This window comes from Lutjanus erythropterus, chromosome 2 (genome assembly GCF_056507025.1).
Source record: "Lutjanus erythropterus isolate fLutEry1 chromosome 2, fLutEry1.hap2, whole genome shotgun sequence".
Classification (NCBI taxonomy): Eukaryota; Metazoa; Chordata; class Actinopteri; order Lutjaniformes; family Lutjanidae; genus Lutjanus; species Lutjanus erythropterus.
The window spans coordinates 18,968,509-18,991,201 of NC_139318.1; the positions used below are offsets into that span (position 1 = coordinate 18,968,509).

Genomic DNA, 22,693 nt, shown 5'->3' on the forward strand with positions numbered 1-22,693 from the left:
TCAAGCACCCACTCCCATTCTTATATCTTCTGTCCTCTTTTCGCCCGGCTCACATTTGTCTCACTTACAGCAGCTGTTGCTAGGCAACCACTCACACCCACATATGCATATTAATACTTAGATCATAACAATATAGACTAGTCAATGAAAAGAGTAAATATAAGTTGTAAAGGGATCATGTAATACCTCCCTTTAGGACAAGTAGGTCAGTAAGGCGATTTTCAAATATTAAATGGTAATGGGTGTCACACAATCAGCAGTTCTTATCAAAATAAATCATGTTCAAGTTAATTGGTTTTAGTTTTATGACCTTGTTGAAAACTTGTCTAATCACAGTTCTGTTTTGCCATCAAAATGAAACCACAAGCATGATACATCTATGAACCTTCAGCCAAAAACTGTCCCAGTTCAAAGTGCCTACAGGGAGTCAGATTACAACCATTCAGTCCCAACAAATACTGTCCGGCAGGTGCACGGCTTCATCTCACGTTTTGTTGTAGTGAATGACTGAAGCAGGTGACTGTTTAAATAAAGGCAGGGCAGAGTTCAGTATACAGCACCAGTGAGGAGGAGACTGAACAAAAAGATGTGTGTTACAGATACTCAGGCATACCTTACAAATTCTTTGATGTTCACGCAATCATGTGCACACACACACACACACACACACACACACACACACACACACACACACACACACACACACACACAGGACTGGTACAGTACAAGTTAGGACCTGCAGTGAGAGGGTGTGTGTGAGCTGTTTTAGCACCATGTGTGGGAAGACAGACAGGATGGCTCTATGCTGTTTCTCCAGAATGACACAACAAGGAAGAGAAAGAAAAGTGAGACACTTATCAATCCAATACAATGGAAAATTCTGCAATGATTGATAAACTAACACTGATAATAGACTAATATGTTATATTGATATTGTGATATGAGACTAGATGTCATACGAGATCTTGGACAGCGTCACATCATGATACAACACAAGTGTTGTATTTTTCTGCCTCACAGTAATGTGACGTAATTATGTGAAAATGATGTTCAACTATCAGTCAGGCAAAAATGTACAAAATTTGCAACCCTAACCGTGATATTTGATTTTGTTCATATCAGCCTGCCCGATAATAGACCTGCAACCATTTGTTAATACGTGGACAATTATGTGGCTGTTAAACTTTGAAAGTGATGTTATCTTGATTTTAAACTCCCTGTTAACACTGCCTCAAAATTACTCTCACTGCCCTCACCTTCACCATTTTCTTAATTTTCCTCGGAATTATATAGCGATGATTGTATCACAGTACAATCTTTAGACTTTGCCTTCATTATTCAACAGTATTTTAGGTATTTATGACAGCTTCTGAATATTTGCATCATTATATGATAACATGAGATAAAACTGTGCTCTGGTTTCAGCCACCACTACTATCATCTATTTTTTTGTAGGAAACAATGTGAGTATTGACATCACGGATGACATGATATAAATACTAAATTGAAAATCGATTGATATGAGCTAAATCAAAAAATTCATAGAAAATTAAGTGCACGATCACCATTCTTGTTTTCTCTCCTCCACCGCCTTCTTACCTGCAACCAAAGCCTGTCTAAAAAAAAATTAAACTAAACAACGTTTCAAAGATGACACAGTGTCGCTTACAGGTAGCCTGCAGCTGCACTTTTCTAGCTGTTTAAAGAATTTGAAATTGTAAATGATAAATGACAGCGCATAAAACTAGTGATATGCTGATCTTTACAAATCCAGACTCAATAATCTAACAATGGCACAGCCATCAGTCCCACCAAAAAAATTGAAAATCGAATCGTATCACATCAAATCAAAGTGAATCATGATCTTAAAATCATCAGTCAAATCAAATTGTGGGTTTGGAGAATCAATTTGTGACACCCCTAGCTGCCCTACACACATGTGTCCTGGACCTTGTTCAGCAGAGTGTCCAGGAAGTCAGCCAGAAACTAAACCCAAGACATGTTTGTACAGACAGATGATCAGAAACCTTTATAATATTATGTCCACAGGTATTATAATCACAGAACAATCAAAGCCAGGATAAGGCTCTTGTCTTAAGGCTAGTGTGCATGTAAATGCACTCAACTGCAAAATAATAATAAGTTTTCACTGTTCTGAAGACAGTTTTACAAATCACAGCTATATGTAGGTAATTACAATAATTATGTTTTCATCATCATGATCTTGATAATCACAGAACTGTGCAACTTAACATTTCCCTACTGCTCGTAAAGTCGAGGAAACATCAGCTTCCTTTGTCAGTGGTGGAATTTTCCAAATAACAATCTTCATAAGATCATGGGAAAGTGAACCAGGCAGAAAACAGGGGAAGCGACTGAATGTGTCATTGCTGTCTCTCCCTGTGACCTTCCGTCTCGGCCATCCATCATCACTGAGGTGGGATTTAAGTAGCAAACTGAATGTCAGTCTGAGTCTCCCTCAGTCTCTTCCTTTTGTTCACTGTCTGCTCACTCGCTCAAATCACAAAGTATCTGTTAGTCGCATAACGTTCAACAAACACGATGAGTTGTGTGTGAGGGAGAAGGAGAGGGAGAGGGAAGCGACAGAACGACAAACACAGAGAACAAACAGGACACAGATGCTGACATGGAGAAACAGAAATACAGACAGCTACAGAAAAATACTTGTCTCTACATTCTGCTCCAGTAAAACACTGAATAAATGTCACTACCAGCCCATCTCTTTGGCATAATTAACAGGGGATCCCTGGCCTACATGCTGTTAGAATCTCCTCTGCTAGTAGTGCAGGAGAGCAGCCAGACTGGCACGTGGACCGAGTGTGGCTACAACCTTCCAGTGGGCATACAAGGGGCCAAATAGCTGGATGTATGCCCGGGATACAAGCTCTGTCCCTGCAGAGAGAGGGTGTACTCCTCTCCCTGCTGCTGCCAGCCAGACCAGAGCTGCTGCTGCTGCTGCTGCTGCAAGGGCATCTCCTCTCCAGTCTCCCACCATGCTCATCCACACTGAGTGACTGCAGAAGGCTGCACCCAACCTGTGTGCCATGCTGCAACACACACTCACACATTGGAGGAATCCCTCATACACGCTCACATGTTATAATGCCACATTAAAGGAGTGTCCCCCTCTTTTTCTGTGCGTATCGGGAGAATTGGTGAAAGCATGACACCAGGACTGAAAATCACATAATTTTTACACTCAAGCAAAATGGATCCTCACTGTGCGTGTCCCTCCTCTCCTCCTAACGTCACAACCCACACTGAAAAATCAGTCACATCACATGTCTTTCAGCAAATGTATCGCAATGGAAACAAATGTTTTAATCTCCAAACAACATATGACTTTAAAAATCCAAGAAATATGAATGGAGATTTGATCAAAAATGCAAAAAATGAAATAAAAGCGCCATCCTAATGTTGGACACATGATCGAACCAGACATTAGACATCTTGTATCATTCACCCTGTTGATGCCACCACGAATTCTACATGTGAGCAGAATCCCAGTCTAAAACATCATGCGTAAAAGGTGTGCCATTTTTGCGCACCGCTGAGATGAGCCTGCGAGCAGCGGCAGTCTTACCTGAATCGGGGTGAATCTTTTATACATTCTTCAAAGTCCACCGTCATTTTGCCGTTTTCTCGTGTATTCCCGCTTCAATCTGTTAATGTCATTGCCCGCGGCGGGATGTCGCTTGAACGGAGCGGATGGTGACTGGTGTCCCCTGACGCGCAGCAGTCTATCACCCCTCTCCTCCCGGTGGCACCGTGACACAAAATGCGAGCTGAGAGCGCGGCAGCAGCAGATTACTACCACACTGCTGCCGCTGCTGCCGAGACAGGCGAGGAGAGGCGTAGCTGCACCGTAGAGACTCACAGAGGAGAGGAGAGCGCCCACTAGATACAACCTGCCGTAACACAGGAGGAGAACAGGGACAGGAAGGAATCATGGGACAAAGAAGTGACTTACATGTTAGTAGGCTATAACAGACAATATAACATACAACCTTATCCCATTAATCTTACAGCAATACTGGTGTTTGTCTGTTTCACTCAAGCAGTCCATATACAATTTATTATAGAGCTCTATCTATTTATTTATTATTGCAATAAAGAAATGTTGCAATACAGCAGAGAACTGTGATTTGGTTAAATAATTTATTTTATTATGTTTATTTCTTTCTAACATTACTGCTACTGACTGCTACTTTGTTTTTTTTTTATATTGACAAAGACACCTCGTGAATTTTTGCCTATGCTTAGGTCATAGTTGTTTATTAAAGAAAGAACTTAAAGTTGAAACGGAAGAAAAGGAGCGTGTGTATATATTATTATTATTATTATTATTATTATTATTATTATTATTATTATTATATATTTACTAGGCAATTTAACCAAATTATTTGCCAAAACTTGGATGCAATCAAACACCAATAGAATAAAAGCTCAGATGTTAAATACTGTCAACTCCAAATGTGGACTATCTCTGTCTATATTACTATAAAATAAATACTACACCTAATAACTCCATATATCTAAAACATTTGCAATCTTCAAATAAGGTTGACATACACATTGTAATAGCTCAAAGTGTATTAGCCTTTAGTTCTGTGATATGTCTTATCAGCAAATATCACATTCATAAGGATAGAATGCTTCAAACAACTTCATACATCCACCTAAATAAGATCATAATATATATTTACGTTTACATTTCCCTCATAGAGCTTGTTCTTTATACTGGTATTATTTTTTCTTTTATTCTGAATGTTGTATGTTGAGTGTTGTAAAAATGATCATATTTCAGTATGACTGAATGAAAGGTACGTTTCTTAGTAAAATAATATTTTACCAATAAATAATCAAGAAAAAAAAGAACATTATGAAACGTATTGGCTTTTTTCTGACAGCAGACTATGGTGTGCAACAACGAACTAAAAAAAGAGAGAAATTTCAGTTTTATTATCTGACTAAGATTTTTTTTAAATAGAATACGACCAAAGTCAGTTGTCTCCTTTCTACTTTATGTAGTTCTATAATCTTTTCCCAATGATCTTGAACCGGTCTGTCGCTCGTGTTGACTGTTTTTACCCCACTGTCAGCTGACACATCTCTAAATCACACAGTCTCTGGTCTCAATGATTTCCAACGCAGATGGCTTTGCGGCTCGGTGACGACGACACACACACACCCCTCTGAGGATGATGACGCCATCAAAAAGGGACCGACGTGAAAGTCCTTTTTCAGAGGAAGAAACGGTTCTCCTAAAAATCCACATGAATATGTATATTTAATTTTATGTCACACGTATGAGTGCGTACGTACAAACATAGAGGATGTTGTTCAGGCAGTGAGGACAAACCTGTTACCAACGATGGCTGTGTGGTTTAGCTTGTAGTTTGCCTGTTTTACACATCGCTTTTATGTTGGTTCTTTTATCAAGTAATTATCAAGAGCAACGTATCGATATAGTATTGATTTATAATACCGAGTCATGCACTAACCTGTTCTCTTAATACGTAAATTAAGACGCTGAAACTGGCGTCTTTAATCTTCTTCCGGACTACAAAGTAAACCATGAGTCTACTCGGTGATGTTCGTGTTGCCTCTCGGTCTGCTGTGTTGTTTCTGCTGTGGTCTGTCGCGTCTGTAACACATGCGTTCCTCTTCAGAGGTCTGTAAAGTTCGTCCATCACTGACTCTCCACATCTCAAAGTTTAAAACTGCAGTCGCGCACGCGGTGCCGATGTCAGAGTTGTGCACGTGAATACGATGTTTAAAATGCTTTTAATGTGAAGGTTCACTCTCGTAAACGAGAACAGTATGATCAAGAAGTGTCAAACACATTTGGAGGGACCATGCACAACTGGGCACGTTATCTCATCTTTTTTCAGTACATTGGAACAAAATACAGGTGTGTTGTACGGATAACAAGTTATTGTTACTATAACTGGTGTTATCGTTGATTATTTGATTGTCATTTTCCCTACAGTGGTGCAGTGAAAGTGCCTCCACATCAGCTGCGTAAGAAAGGGGTCCAGGATCACTTGGAGGTATGTTTTACTAAAATGGCTTATCCTACAATACGTGTTTCCTCTTTACTTCTATCCAACATCAGGTTTAGCCCAGTAAACCAGAAAACAAGGTAACTAAATTATCATTAAAAACATTACCTGTATTTTGTTGTGAAGGTGCCTCTGGAGTGTGAGCACATTATAATATTAGCAGGGGTGGAAATAACTAATTACAAATACTAAAATTACTGTAATTAAGTAGGTTTTTTGGAGTTATTTGTACTTTTATGAGTAGAATTTCTAGCCTGTACTTTCACACATACTTAAGTATGTATTGCAGTATGTACTCTACTTAGTTACTTTTAAACCCATAGTTGAGTACTGAATACAATTTGAATTAATATCCAAACCTTTTGTCTGCATTTTAGAGGCCAACAATGTGATCTGATCACAAATGGGGCAATGAGAACAATGACACAGAAATGAAAAACAACACAAAACACTGCAGAAAAAAACATCCTTTATATCTTATAAGTTATTAATCAGTTATAAGCATTTTCAACTATTGGTTCAGGAAAAAGCACAAAATCTGCAGTCCCAGTTTGGAGAGTTGATGTGTGACATCAATGATTAAAAGTAACTAATACTCTGAGTAGTTTTTGAGATGAATACTTTGTACTTTTACTTAAGTATATTTATAACACCAGTACTTTTACTTGTAATTGAGTAATATTTTAGCAAGGTAACAGTACTTATACTTGACAGATTTTCAGTACTCTTTTCACCACTGAGTATTAGTATGGTTCATGATTAATTCCTGAAAACAGTTTATCATATGGGTAATAACACATCCATTTTTAAAACCTGACGTCATTTAGTATCATGATGATACGCTGATCACATGAATGAAGAGTTTGAAAAGAGGACACAAACGTAAGTTGGGCAAATAAGTATCAGTTCGATGTATAGTTAGTGACCACTGGTCTTGAAGGACCAGTGCGTGGGATTTAGTGGCGTCTAGTAGTGGGTTTGCAGATTGCAAACACATCCTCACCCTCCCCTTCTAAACATGTGAGAGAACCTACAGTGGCTGCAAAACTCGCAAAAAAACACTTAAGGCCAAATCTAGAGTACGTGTTTGGTTTGTCCATTCTGAGCTACTGTAGAAACTTTGCGATGTATAATGGCGGCCTCCATGGAAGAGGACCCACACCCTCTGGAGATATAAACAGCTCAGTGTAACATAACAAAAACATAATGAATCTTGTGTACACGTGACTGTACTGTAATGAAAACATATCTGTGAATATTGTCAATACAAGCCCATAATTCTTACACACTGGGTCTTTAATAGCATATAATGCCTACAGTATAACCTTTTCCCTTGTGGTCCAGGGGCTCACCTGTCGAACATGAACCGCATCTGACTGAGGGCCTTTGTTACGTCATTTCCATCACCTTTTCCTCTCATTTCCTGTCAGCTCTCTACTGTCTGTCTAATTCTGCATTTCTAATAAAAGACATAAAAAATTCCAAAAATATATTTGAAAAAAGTATGCACACACATACACACAAAGATTTTCTTGTCACATCATGCTGCTGCTGTTTAGACGTCTATTTGATATCCTTTTTTTCTGTGCTATGATGTAACTTATTCGTCTGACTATTTGTGGTAAGCTCTGAGTGAGTTCAGAGGTGATTCTTTTTTTTACACAGTCAAACAATCCCACATTTTTTTAAAAATCTCTCTGATGTTGTCTCTGTCTGTGTGCAGGATGCAATAAGGAGGCTGAAGCCGGTCAACCCGGTATCTCTGTCAGTCTCCAGCAGGACAGACACAGGCGTCCATGCCCTCTCAAACTCCGCCCACTTTGACCTTCAACGCAAGAACGATAAGCCGCCGTTTACTGAAGATGTTCTTGTTGAGGCTCTTAATTTCCACCTCAGGACAGAGCAGATCAGGTGAGTCAGATTAATGTTCTGCCATAAACTTTTAGTGTTGAACAATATCTGTGATGTTGCTGGTGTTACTTTTAGTTGTCCTTTCCATGTTACTTAAGGAATAAATTAATGAAGTTATTCATCAGAATGTGTGATCTGAACTAACTGGTCTGTAACTTTGCACATGGAGGGACTTTTCAAACACAGACAGTTGATTAGTTTGTTTCTGTCCCACATAGTTCTTGGGACAATGTTGTGGGTAGAACATCAACATCAAACATGTAGATTTATGAGGCTCAGCACCTGGCAAATAACTTTACACTTAATACTGCCTGAGGGCATCTTCTGAACCATTTTCAGTCTGCAGTGTTTTTATGTATAACATCATGTCAGATGCTGACTGTTGTGTTTGCCACTTAAGAAGAAAGTAACTGTGGTGACATCATGTATCAACCCTCTCTCATCCCCTAAAATCACACTGTTTTTTAAATTCTGTCAAAAAAATATTTGATTTTGTCAAGTTTGCCATCTTTATGTGACAAAAAGGACTAAAAATTGCCAAACTGACTAAACTTGTGACATTGTAGTTAAAACTTTAACAACAATAATAGACTTTATTTGTATACCACCTTCCATCCAAGAAATGCTGCTCAAAGCGCTTTACAACAAAGAAATTACACGCACTGGGTGCTTCACATGAAAATGACATAGAATGAGCATAAAACAAGGGGAAAAAAATTTATGTGAAAGATGGAGACTAAAACCCAATTGATAATAATAGTAAAATAAGATAAAAAAGATAAAAAATATCTAATACATAGAATGGATAGGTCTTAAAGCACATAAAAAATACAGAAAGTGTATTGGATATTTTGCTTTTATAAGGGCAGCTTCCTGTCAGAAAAGGCTGTCTGTTGGCAAGGAAAAGCAGTGAAAATATTCTATTCTTTATTTTACTTATAGCATACACTCAAACTCTAAAATATTAGCTTAGGTAAGTACGTACACTGACTATTGATAAGTACCTTATACAACCACACTTCAAATAATCTGAACTGTCCAGCTGTCTTCAGTTAGCATATCTTTGTTCACCTGTTGAGCGTTTAAAGGAAAAGAGCAGCATGAGTTGTGTGCAAGCATTTCAAATCCTGGTTGGTGGCGTCCCATCGCCTCCCTTTTTTCCTTTTTCTTATCCTCTTCTTTTTAATCATGTCATTACACACCAGTGCATTATTCAACGCCTTAGTTACTGTCTTATGAACACTTATATATTCATATATATGTGAATACTGCTGCGATACTTCTTAAAATGAAACCGTTTCTCTGTCTTAGATACAAGAAGAAAAGAAACAAAAAACAGAGTGACAGAAGATATAGAGGAGAGGGATAAAGGGAGTCAGTGAGAGAGGGTGAGGAAAGACAAAGTTGGAGGACCAAACAGATTTGGACACGATCTGAATTAAGACCGAGGAGTGAGAGTGTGAGACAGAACAAGCCTGTTGGGAGAGAGAGAGAGAAAGAGAGAAGAGAGGAGGGAGGAAAGGGAAGCTCCCAGCATCTCACTAATCCCTAAACCTGCAGAGAGAAGGTTAGAAAGGATTATCCCTGCTCTGCTTTTTGGTCTATAGCATCCATTAATACACACACACACACACACACACACACACACACAGATACAGTAGCTAAATGGAAATTACCATCTTGATTAGTATGTGAAACCTGCAGAGAAATATACAGCACAAACGCTTTTTGTTCTGAGCAGCGGTGTACTGTATGTTATGAAGATGCTTCATAAAACAGAATTATTTATAGGCTCTGAACTTCCTTATATACACAGTGCCAAAAAATTAAATCACCAGTCATGTTCACGCACACTCTCTGTGTTCAAATTGGATAGAAGTTTTCATTTTTGAACACATCGTCAGATCTGGCGCCCCAAACCATCGTCTCACAGCTTTCTTGGAGGGAAGAAGTAACCAAAAAGAGTTTTTGTTACAGCAACAATCAGAATATTGCTCCTGGCACGTCGCTTTGGTCTGCTGCCTCCTGAGATCGAGTGCCAAATCAAGATTTAAACATAGACTGCTGCACACTTTAAAAAATCTCCCTCCAGTCGGGGGTTCACTCACCGTGAAAAAGGGCCTCAATTAGCCTAAAATGAATGTCCCTTTTCCCATCAGGGGAAACTGCTGAGTAGCAAAATGGTGCCATGCCAAACAATGCCCCACTTCCCAAAACTGTGAGGTCACGCTTGGTACACTGCTTATGAAAATTTTATGTGTGTGTGTGGTTTAAGGGCCAGGCATAGGTTGTCACTTCACATCGGAGCAGGCGCTAAAGGCACATCCAAGGGTTTCCTCTGCCACGTGTCGCACCCAATCTCCTCCCCTGGAAACGTAACCTAGTTTCTCACACAGCGCACTGCCGCGCACACACAGACACACACACATCCGCGCAGATAGATGGTACACGCAGTGCTGTGTACAGAACACAAGACGTGTGTGTACATGCATGGGATGTGTGTATTTTTTCATCATTGTTCTCATTAGAACAATGTTGTTGTTCTCATACATGCTAACATGGCTAAACCCTTTGTCACCTCCAGCTTTCTCTAACACACAACACACACACACACACACACACACACACACACACACACACACACACACACACAAATGAATGAATGCATACTCTTTGTACAGGCGTTTGTGGGCAAACACTATAGGGTGCTGGTGTGGTTTGTGTTGTCACAGTCACACTGGCACAGCTGGCTGCAGCTCTTTGTTCTTTGAGTTTACAGATGTGAGTAGGGTGACCAGATGAGAATGGGTTAAATTTGTGACAGGGAGCTGGAGTTGCGCGTGTCATGTCAGAAGAAGTCAAATAGAATAACTTATTGTTATTAATATTATAAAAATCAGTTACACATTCTGAGGGTGAGATGAAGCACAGTGTCCTGGCAGAGGTGACAGATGTGTTAAACTGAGGGAGCTTACAAAGACACTTTTCAAAAAAAGATTTTAATCACAAATGCTTCTGACACTCCATCATTATCTGGTTTAAATGATGGTATTTATGATAGCCTAATTAGTGCAATAGACAAGTGAAAACACATCAATAATTCTCACTGATATATTTTACAAAAATAAATACAGCATTTTTTTTAACAGCTAAAAGCAGGAATTATTGCCTACATAACTAATTTGATCAGAATATTTTCATGAAGTTATATGTTTATATTATCTACTAGTAAATTTTTGGGACAAAAAGGAAACAATTTAGCCAGCCAAATATGAAATCCTTTACCATAAAGAAATATTGTTTGCTGGTATTACCCCATTTACATAGATAGATAGGTTCCATTAAAGGGGGGGTTGGCAGTTTATTTTCTGCATCAATGAGCAAAAGCTCCAAAATAACCTTTAAGCATAATGTATTTGTGGTCTGAGAGAAAACTCAGTATCTGCTCCTCCTCTTGGCTCAGTTTTCAGGCTTTAGAAAATATAACCTGTGAAAGGTGACTTTGGCCAATCACAGATCGGTAAGATAGTTGATGGTTGAGTCTCATTCCCGAAACGTCAGTATTTGACAAGTCGGAAATGAGATTCAGCAATCAGTTACAGATTCAACAAATTAGTTTTCTCCAGAATCAGCTACCCCAGCTTTAACTTATTAAAATAATAGATTTCCATAAAATCTGTCAGTAAATGATGTAACTTTTTTTTTTTAAGTTGACGAAGTTGATTTTAATTTCTCTAATACGAGCCATGGGAATCACAAGAGCTTGAACAGTTTGAAAAGGCTACACTACAGCCAAATATATTCAAATCTTATTTTAGTCAACTTCTTTGCAAAGCTTTGATGTTTTATTACCCGGCACAGTTTGGTTCATTGTTTCACAAAGTCAATCGAGCAACATGTGTAGGACTTTGATCAGATGCCAGTTCCTCAGTCGACTTCAATGTGTCACACGCACATCGGAATTGATTTAATCATCAGAGGAAATTGTGTGTGACTGTATTAGAGTTATTACATGATCTGTCCCTGCCTGTGTGCCTTTGTGTGCGCACAGATATACAGGAAGTGTGTCATGTGTCGTGTGTTTAGCTGTGGCCCTGATGGAGTCACATCAAAGAGCCCCAGCCTCTTGAGTCTGTTGTGATGCTAGCTGTGTGAGCATAAGCGCTTGGCTCTTTAGGCTTCTTGGCAGCCTTTTAATGACTCTGACAATGGGTTTGCTTTTGTGTAAAAAGCAGCAAATATTGGCATTTTGGACAATGACTTGAGCAGTTTCTTTCACTGGCGATACAAAATGAGAGTATTACCACCATCTGTGTCTTGGGATTGCTTCAGTCTGAGGAAGAAATGAGGCAGGGTGACTGGCTGCTACAACACCAACTCCAGAACAGCTGGGACGTTGTGAAACGTAAATAAAAATGCTTTGATTTGCAAATTATCTTCAGCCTATGTACAGTTGAATACAGTACAAAGCCAGAATATTTTTGTAATATACACTCGTTCTGAATGTGATGTCTGCAACACATTTCGTTTTAAACATGCCGCACGTAAACAGGGTAATTAAGAGTTCAGGTACTAGACTAGACAGTCCAGATCTGTCTAGCACTGAAAGAGTTTTGCAAAATATTTTCCACACAGCCACCAAAAATTCAAATTTTTGGTATTATGTTTTGTGATTTTTGTTTTCAGAAATTACTGCACATCCATGATGTCAGACGTACACCAGAGCTCAAATTTCTCCCTTCTCCCTTCTCCACTCTTAACTTCTCTTCTGTCATTCTGCCAGGGTCACCCGCGCCCACTTCGTGCCTGATAATTTCCACGCCCGTTACCGTGCCCAGTCTCGGACCTATGTTTACCGGATAGCCCTGGGGCTCTCCCACCAATCTCTGCTTCCCCTCACAGAGTACGAGCTGTGCTGGAACCTCCGCAACACGTGAGTTATCCTGCTTCGTACGCCGCCCCTCTTTTCATTCACTGTCTTTTCATTCTTGAGTTTGTGTGCATGATGATTTCCTTTAAGAAATAAAAATCGGGGCTCAGACTCCAGCTCGATCTAACAAGTAGGTCCAGACACACACACACAAATACACAGACACACCCACAATAAGCCTATGCCAAGCCTTGCATAAACAATGGCACGTTAAACACATGAATAATCTACACGTGCCACGCCGGAACTGCAAATTAGGGCCAGTCAAACAAAGTGTTTTATGTGAACTGACATCCCAAAAACAAACAAAGGAGATGGAGGGAGAGGAAGGAGATAGAGGTAGAAGAGGAAGGAGATGGGGATAAGGATGGACAGAGCGCAGAAAGAGAAAAAGATGCAGATGAAATGGCGAGCGCTTCATAGCTTAGATGATGTTCTTTTAGCTGTGATTGGAAGGAGGGAGCGTGAAGAAACATATTACAGCGAGTGTACGTATGAGCATTTGTCTGCTCTTCACTTTTTGGGGGAAAAGTAGGGCAAGATAAGCTGCAGGCTTATACACATGCAGAACAACACCCAGGCACATTACCCTGACTGTGTGTGTGTGGTTTTTTTCACTCTCTCAGCCATCTCCTTCTCTCCACTACACTTTTTTTTTTCTTTCATTACCTCTCTCTATTTCTCCATCCCTCCCTTGTTTCTCTCTCTGGTGCCTTTGCTTCGTTATCCCCTCTCTCATTTTCAGCATCCATCTCGTTCTTCCACCCTGAGCGTCTCTGCCTCGGCAGCCTCTCTCTCCTCTCTTTGATCTGCCTCTCCCTCGTCATCATCCCCCCCCGTCTCTCCCACTGCAAGAAATATTCATCTCCACTCTTCATTTTAATGTTGAATCACTTTATCACTACACTAAGAGTGTTTTGAAATCCAGTGATCATGTTGCAGCAGAGGTTAGGAGATAATTGAAAGAGTGATTGCATAGTGTAAACAAACTCTTCATATACCTTTTATATTTTTTATTTTTGAAGATTTGAATTTATATTTATACTGGGTTGTCAGGCGTAAAAGAAATTAAACATTTCATGTAACATTGCCAGCTGTTGAAAAATTATAACCAACAATCACCCCATTATCTCCATAGGGGCTGAATTTTAAAATTCTTAAATGTTCAGTGTATAATTAGTATTAGTATTAGTATTATAATTAGTGTATAATCACCTGAAAATAAGAATCGTGTTTTTCGTTACCTTAAAAATGAGCCGTTTATATCTGTAGAGGGAGTGAGGCCACCATGTTAGATCACGTTTCTACTGTTGCCCTGAACAGACAAACAGAAGTTTTGCAGCAACTGCAGGTTCTCACCCTTGGAAGGGGAGGGCGAGTCGGTTGCGATCTACAATTTCACCACTGGCTGCCACGAAAACTACACACTGGTCCTTTAACTTCTTGTTGTTGTTTCAATTGGTCTGTACAAAGTCAGAAAATGCCCCAAGCCAGAGGCAAAAATCTTGCTTGTTTTGTCTGGCCAGCACATAAAAAACTCAAGGTATTGAGTTCAAAGTGATACAACAAAGAGAAAAGCGGCAAAGGCTCAGATGTAAGAAGCTGCTTTTGCTTGATAGTTGACTTGAAATCATTGCAGATTAATTTTCTGTTGAACAACTGACCAATCAATTATTAATCTAGATGAAAGAAAACACGTTTGTTTGGTACACCCCACCAAGTGTCACATCATCATGATTATAGTCGTTTATTTCAGTGCAAAAATGATCATTTCCTATGAGTGTATCATATCGCAGTTACAATATCTGTCAAAATAATTGCAATATTAGGTTTTTACCACATCATGCCACCCTAATTTTGTGTATTATACTATATTGATGCTTTAGTTGTCAGACAAGAATTCTTTTTCTCTGAACTGCATGCCATGTTCAAACTTTCCCTTGAAAATTTTAACGCTATGTTATGAAAGTTTAAACTGTTGACCAATACGATCTGGGAAGAATCAAGCATCTCTTTTGAAAAAGTTAACACTTAACACAAGAATAACTTGCCTGTTAAATTTGTAATTTCAGTGCTCCACCACATCTTCATTCATGACTCTCATGTTCAGGATTTCAATTAGTGAGTCATTCCTCCGCTCCCTGTATCTCTCCCTCCCTCTCGCTCTCTGTCAGATCATATTTAAGCAGCGACAGAAGCGTGAGACTGTAGAGAACCTGAGCGCTGGGCAAACTCCCACTCTCTCCCTCAAATGAGCTGGTCGCCGACATGCTCTGCTCTCTCACGTGGCATTGTGTGTTAGAAAACGTCATATTATATAAGTCGAGCAATAAATTATTCTACTTTGAGAGCGGGAACACGGAGGCCTGAAAATCCATTGTACTGAATGTGTGGACCACATCCCAGCTGTTTGACCCTGCTGCTGTTCACGCAGGTCGCTCTCAGGTCAAGTTGCAAATTAACAGTGAGCCTGAAAACGTTGATTTAAGACGTCTGTTACTCTCAGATGTGTGTTATTAACTAACAGCTTTTCATTATCACTTGTCAAAGAAAATATGTCGTTTCTGCCTCTGGTCAGGGAGCTGGATGTGGGAGCCATGCGTGAAGCTGCCAACCTGCTGGTCGGGATTCATGACTTCAGCAGCTTCAGGGCGGTCAACTCTGACATGCCTTTTAAAAACCCTGTGAAGACGCTGGATGTGGCCAGCATACAGCCAGGAAGCTCCTTTGTACAAGCACATTTCCACAGGTGGGTTATATGCTGTATGTATTCAAGTACACTAATTACACCAGCAGACTGCACATGTGGCACATTAAAAACAGTTATTGATGTAAGGCGTCATGTTGAAGCTACATTATTTTTTGGCCACGTGGAGGCAATGCAACAAGCTGTCAACACAACATTATCATATTTTCTACTTATTAAAATGTTATTACAGATATGATGGCAAACAGTTGCTTATTTTTACATCCAGCAGATACAGAGCAGCTTTTTGGTGACCACTCTTCTTTTAGTTCTGTTTTGGTTTCCAGTAGCTCCTGCAGGAAAAGTCTGTTTCTTCAGATGATGATAAGATGAGAGACGAAAACTGTAAAGCAGAGGGTAAAACCAAAAGGATGAGCTAAAAACACTTGATGTATCTGGCTAGCTGAAGGGAACAGCAGACTTAGGTGATAATTCTCTGTGGTTTTGTCACTACAGGTAAATCCTTTTATGTTACACGTAGTTCTTTTATCCATTGTCCACATGAAATGTTGATAAGTGCAGCTTGAAGATAAAACTGTGAATATTTAAGAAAGATTCACAATTTCTAATTTTTATTTGTTTGATATTTGGCATTTTGGAAAATACTTTTATTTGCTAGCTTCTTGCCAAGAGCAAGATGAGAAAATCAGTACCACTCAGGTCTGTACCACTACAGACCTGGAGCCAGTAGCAAGTTAACTTAGCTTAGCACACAGCCTGGAAACAGCAAGTTGGTTTTGTCCAATGCTAACAAAATCCATCTACAATCACCTCTAAAGCTCACTAATTAACAAATTCTCTGGCTGTTTGCCCTGCTTCCAGTCTTTACGCTGAGATAAGCTGACTGTCTGCTTGCTGTAGCTTCATCTTAAATGATCAAATATTTTTTTCTCATCGAATAAGCGTAAATTCCCTAAATGTATCCTTAAATAGTTAAAGCAGGGGCAGCGGTACCTTCAGCTTGTATGTGTGTTTCAATGTACACAAGTGACAGTGTGCATGTTACTTTCTTGCTGCAGCTCTAGTTACTCATACTGGGATCAGGTGCCTGCAAGGACAGGGTGAAATCTAGGGATAGCATGAATCTCTGTGCCCCCCAGTAAAGCTGAGCACTGGCAGGTGAAAGGAAGTGGCAGGTTGTGGCACAGTGATGGCAGCACATAGCGTCCTGCAGCCTCCCCAGGCCAACAATGAACAATGACCAGGGAACTGATTATTCAGAATTGGAGGGAAAAAAAGCCAAGAAAGTAAAGAAGTTGTGAATGTGCCTTTCCACTCCCCCAAAAAAGATAAATCTTGTGTTTCTCAATCTTGCATCAACTGATGCTCAAGAAGTTTTGAATCATTTACAGTCACTCCACTCAGCCAACTGTGCATATACAGCCAAGAAAATTTCCCTTTCAAGCTTTAGTCAGTCAGTGGTGTGTTTGATGTGATATTTAGGTGAATCACAAGTCAGACTCACTGCAAAATCTGTTTTTTAATCATCAAACCAACAGAACATGAATCATAGGAAGTACTGCTCACTAATTCGTTCAACTGCTCCATAGTCTCTGACAGAATGGTATGTTCAGTTGTACTGCATGTTAGATAATATAGGTAGAAGTGTTTTTGTTTGTGTTCATTAATATGCTTGCGTGTGTGATTGTGTGCCATGCAGGTTCATATACTTAAGACAACAAGGATCCAGCATAATCCATATCAGAGAGGGAGGTGGGGAGGCTGGAAGAGAGAGGGGGCCATGTGGGCTTTGGGAGATTACACACCCATGGGGGTCACTCTGCATGCCAAATACCACTTTCATTGGCATTAATTATTTGCCCTGAAAATATGGTGCACAATATGGACATGAGCAGACTGTTAGAAATTCTCAGAGTAAATGTCACACAGTCCCTTAACCCCAACACGCGTGCTGCATTAACAAGCCGTGAGCATCAGGGTTACTGATCCGGAACGTGGTGTTGTTGCACATAAGCGTCCGTGGTTGCATTTTCGCCAAACTAGTCGAGCTGTGTGTTTATTTTCACTACTCTTCTACACGACGGTGATAATATGAGAAGAAATTGATCCATGAATTATTGAAGAGCAAAAGGTTGAACTGAATTTTTGATCCTAAAACAGGGAGCTGCAGTATGTGAGGCTGATTTCTCTGATCTCTGCTCGACATGGAAAACATGGGTTGATAACACTGTCGTACTTAAGTGAACAGTGCCCCATTTAAAGTGTTGTGTTGGCCGTTACTGTACATTAGCTGTAAGTGTGTGTTCACTTCTGGTGAGGATTTACTCTGAATTTAATCTGCTGCTGACTGGAAAATAACATTCAGCCTCTGTGTATTTAAGTTATACTATATACATGTACAGTATTGTAAGAAATAAGTTATTACATTCTTTTGCCTTTTCCATTTTGAATAAAATGTTAAATACTTTATCATTCATACTAAACACCTGTATCTTTTGAATGTGTTTCTTTTTAAGGCTACAACTTGGTATAATTTTCACAATTGATCATTTGTCAGTGAAAATTTTAATCAATGGATTCCTTGTTTAATGAAAAATTCAGTTTGACCCTCCCAGTTAAAACTAGGTGTACAAAGTCTGTAAAATACTAAAATGTTAAGTTTTTCAACATTCACTACAAATTTTCCTGCTTTTTGCCACAATTAAACAGACTGCAATTATGCAAAATAATGTGCTGCACTTTCAGTTTGATATTTTGCACCCTGAGTTGAAATTTCAGTAATAAATGGCAAGCAAGTGGACTGTGTGTCCTCATGTGCACCTTCTATTTTGGTTCATGTATGTGCAGCAACACACCATGCAAAACAGCTGGATGAAGGTGAATATAAATCAGCGGATGTGGTGATTATTAAATAAAATCTGACCAGTCACATCACTGACTTCACATTGCTCTGAAATAGCTGTGCCAATCACAGTTAAACATAATAGGGACAGCTCAGTCTTTTTTTAGAAATAATTCTTTTGTATCTCACCTCATGCGTCATCATAGTTCATTAATTAATGTCACACAGCAACGTTTGCACTGTGATGTGTTTCAAGGATAAAAGAAAGTTGAAAAAGTGATGAGCCCCACAATCTCCTCATTAAAAAGCAGAATATGAAGTTAAAACCAACCAGTCTGACGTGTGTAGAGGTCTGTAAGGTTTTAATATATCAGCCCGGTGTTGTTTTCAGGCAAATGAATGAAGGGAAACAGAGTGAGAGGCTGTGTGAGATAGGCATTAGACTCTGGCACAGCACTTCACAGAGCGCGCAGATTTATCAACATATCAGTGCTGCCTTCAGGTGCTGCAGGGAATTCATGAACTGAAGAGAAGCTTTGCATGCAGCATAAAGCAGCTGTGGAAAAAAATCATCCATATTCATCCATCAGTGCAGACTGATTAATTGACTTTCCTACTTTAATCACAGTAAATGTTGCTATGCTATGTTAATGTTAAAGCTATTTAAATCATTTTGCTCTGGAATCAGGCCTGTCAGTTGATGTGCTAAGTACTAGAATAAAAGTCCACGATTTATCATTCTAATTCATGTTAATATAATTGTATGTGCAAATAAAGTTTCAATTTATCCAGATGAAAATGCCTGTGGTGCGTGCATTAGTGCACACACACATACACGTGCATGGCTGTTCGGTACACTTTTTTGCTAATGTATGTTAGCACGCCTTAGCATATGTTAGCATTGTTACTATATCTGTAATGATAGCTCAAAGCACTACTCTAGAACAGCCTCTCTGAGCCACTAGTTCAGTTCCATATTTTTCTTTTAATCTATAATCTGTAATTAAAAATTTGGTCTTATATTCATTATCATTTCTTTCTTTCTTTTTTTTTAGATTGGAGTAGAAAAATAACAGAGATATGAAGACGGTATTGCCACACTAGACTTGATCATTATTGTCATTATCCTGTAAACTAATAAGTCAGAGGAGAGACACAGATGCACATGTATGACTGTGCAACATGAGACACATGTGCAGATACTTCCCCTCACCATCCATGAGTCCATGAGCTAACAGTCCTGCTGTATAAATCTGTCTCTGCACTCCTTACATGTCAAATGTAATCAGACAGCAAGCGCTGAGTCAAATTTGCATTTGACCCAATTCTTCCCATGTGCCTGTTTGCTCCGTTCACTCTTTCCTCCCCAAAACATTAGGTCTGTCAGTTTTGGGGGAGGGATCTGCTGTGACTTAAAAGTTTGAGACAACAAACATCAGTAAAAAGAAAAATTGAATGTCAAATTGCAAAAGAATGGGATTCATATTTTTATGGCATTACCCATAATCCTGTTGGGCCTAAGCTGCAGTGGTGTATTCAGCATGTGACATTTAAACAAATCTGTGCACAAGGAAGAGTCCCCGGCTCTATCAGATGTCTGGCATGAGCATGAATGTCACATCAGCCTCCAACTCTGTCCACACAGCGGGGGGAAGGAATTGAAAGACCCAACAAAAGAGAGATAAAGCAGAGACGTGTCTTAACATATAATAAACATGAGAGGCAGCACAGGCCTTTTGCAGCTGGAATGAATAAAATTCACTGTCATTCTGATTCATGCTGCGCCTATAGAGTTGTCCTTATGTGACCAAGTAATGCAATATTACATCTGACAACCAGTCAAGATATGTTTTTTTCTTCTGCAATGACACTTAAACCCCTGTGGCGATATTTAACCTTTCTTTAATGTGGCACGTTCAGTCAGTGATAACAAGTAGACTGTTATGCCTTCAGGACTTGATGTTGTTATTATTGTAACATTTCATGAGAGGTTTTGGGAATGTACTTTAAAACCTTTTTTTTTTTTTGCAATGATATGCAATTATATTCACTGTATATATATTGTTCACACTTTCTGCACATTTAACACTAGTTTTGTTTTGTTTTTGTGTTTTTCCAGACAGATACCATTCTGGGAGTTGACTTTTACAAGCAGATCTTTTCTATATAAGCAGGTTTGTTCCTCCTGTTGTCATAAAGTACTTTTAATTCTTTAAATGTGTGTGTGTGATGCTGTTCAATGTGAGTAAGTAGTGCCATCTGCTGGTGATGACTGAAAAACATGGATCATTCAGCCTAAAGGGAGCATTTCAATTTTCCAAGATAAAGGCAAACAGTTCTTTTCTTTTTTCTTTTTCATATTTTCAGTAATATTAATGTAAACACTGTTGCTTTGGCCCTGTGCTTCAGGTGCGGAGGATGACGGGGTCCCTGGTGGCAGTAGGCCAGGGGCGGCTCTCCCTGCCCCAGCTGAAGGAGATTCTGGAGGCACGGGACTCTCTGGCCTACCCACAGGGCCTTGCTGCTCCCGCGCATGGCCTTTTCCTCACCAGGGTGGACTACAGAGAGACAGGTGAGGAGGCTACCTGAAAATAACTCCATCAAGAAGGAGTCGGACTAAATCTAATCCAGCAAAACCACAATTCAGGCACTGACTTGTAAAATTGGAAAAATGGACAAAATTACCTTAGTTTTACCATTCCAGTTTATTTGTTTGGTTTATAAAATGTCAGAAAATAGTAAAGTATCAGTTTCTAGTGGCCAAGGTGATATCTTGACTAATCTTTTCAGTTTAATACAGCATACAGTGTAGTGTTTGTTTACACCATCAATGAGATGTTGGTTGAATTCAGACATTGTTTAGGCTGCTTATTGCCTTATTTCAGAGTGAGTCCTTCTAAACAGGGTTCCTACACATTTTCTATTTCAAAATTCCACACTTTTCCACTCCCTGTAGATTCTTCTGACCATATTGTTGATTGGCGAGTCTGATTCTGAAGTTGTGAAATATGTTTTGTGAATGAGACTCACCAGATAATCATCTTCAAACCACCAGTTCAAAGTGTTGGTAATTTGATGACCTGGGAACTCAACAGTCAACTATCTTTCACCAGAATCAGTTACGGCATCTTAAAAATATTGAATAAATAATATTATACTATTGTTCCACCCATATTTTTAGTCTCTTTTAAAAATAAGAACAGAAAATAATTTGGCAAATGTTAAATAACTATTTTTCAGTGTCTGTGCAGTTGTGTTTATTCAGGGTCAATGGAAACAACAGCTCTTGCAGGCTGTGACAAGTCACACATCATACTTGTTACAAAAAACACTGCGTTTATAATTCATTTATTTTTAGAAATCTGGAATGTTATATTTTAGAAAACAGACTAGAGGCAATAGTCTGGAGACAATTATTTTCCCGTACTGTATTTTCTTTTTTCCATACTTATCCAGACCTGGAAATCACTATAATCAAATTTCATATTTAATATGTCCATACTATGAAGGAACCCTGTGTAACTTTCTGTATCAGGACATGTTTCAGATTTCTGACCTCTTCTTTCTCTCCACAGACCTGCAGCTGTCACCACAAACATCAGTGGAGCAATTTATCTCCAGTGGAAATGAGGATTAATTCTACTTATTTCAATCATGCTGATAAACTATGTCCATACTACTGTATACAATAAAGTTTTGTACTTATACATGTATTTTTTTTCTCACAGCAGCCTCATTTTGAGTCAGTGGTCTTAGGCCATAGGCCTTAAATCTTTTTCCACTTACACAAATAAACATTAGACTACATACAGATGAACATCTACATGTTCTTTTAATTCAACATATTAAGAATACATAACTGTGTCCATGAACGCAGCTCAGCTACAGAATACCACACACCTTGAATCTATCATCATCTACACACGACCTTCAGGTTACAACAGACAACTTGCTTCAAGCCTAGTTAGGCAGCATTATAACTCCTATGTATACATGTATGAACTGGGTTCTGACAGTAATTATCAAACAAGGTATACAACATGTGGAGAAGAGTGTTAAGAAGTTCTATAGCCAAAACTGCTCTGTGTCCATGGCTCTCGTACAGTGGTATTACATTATGGGTCAACAAAGTGCGCACACTCTCACTGATAATGTATACATCCAAATGTCCAAATAAAACTGCATACACGGCTTCTTCACAGACCATTCTCGTGGAT

General features: G+C 39.2%; 2 protein-coding genes across 3 annotated transcripts in view; one reads left to right on the forward strand and one right to left on the reverse strand.

The window, feature by feature from the left end:
• The window catches only part of LOC146331413 (arf-GAP with coiled-coil, ANK repeat and PH domain-containing protein 3-like), a 79,846-nt gene extending 75,995 nt beyond the window's left edge, over positions 1-3,851 (reverse strand). The window contains exon 1 of the mRNA XM_084730734.1: positions 3,605-3,851. Within this exon, the coding sequence (XP_084586860.1) occupies positions 3,605-3,651 (47 nt within the window). The 5' untranslated portion in view covers positions 3,652-3,851. The remainder of the gene's footprint in view (positions 1-3,604) is intronic.
• A 1,378-nt stretch (positions 3,852-5,229) lies between these two features.
• Positions 5,230-22,189, forward strand: pusl1 (pseudouridine synthase like 1). 2 transcript variants are annotated; one of them, XM_084730770.1, is made up of 9 exons: positions 5,230-5,695; positions 5,820-5,935; positions 6,014-6,074; positions 7,810-7,997; positions 12,781-12,930; positions 15,506-15,676; positions 20,596-20,650; positions 20,886-21,048; positions 21,433-22,189. In XM_084730770.1, the coding sequence occupies exons 1-9, from the start codon at positions 5,678-5,680 to the stop codon at positions 21,465-21,467; spliced, it is 957 nt and encodes a 318-aa protein (XP_084586896.1). In that variant the 5' UTR covers positions 5,230-5,677; the 3' UTR covers positions 21,468-22,189. The 2 variants fall into 2 exon arrangements, with proteins under 2 accessions (XP_084586896.1, XP_084586889.1); XM_084730763.1 differs by having other exon boundaries at positions 5,231-5,695; positions 22,052-22,189.
• The last annotated feature ends 504 nt before the right edge of the window (positions 22,190-22,693 follow it).

Bases quoted from the DNA above. Each gene is read 5' to 3' on its own strand.
- pusl1 (XM_084730763.1), top strand. The intron at 7,998-12,780 runs GTGAGTCAGATT...TCATTCTGCCAG, and splicing joins CTCAGGACAGAGCAGATCAG to GGTCACCCGCGCCCACTTCG. The intron at 20,651-20,885 runs GTTTGTTCCTCC...CCTGTGCTTCAG, and splicing joins GATCTTTTCTATATAAGCAG to GTGCGGAGGATGACGGGGTC.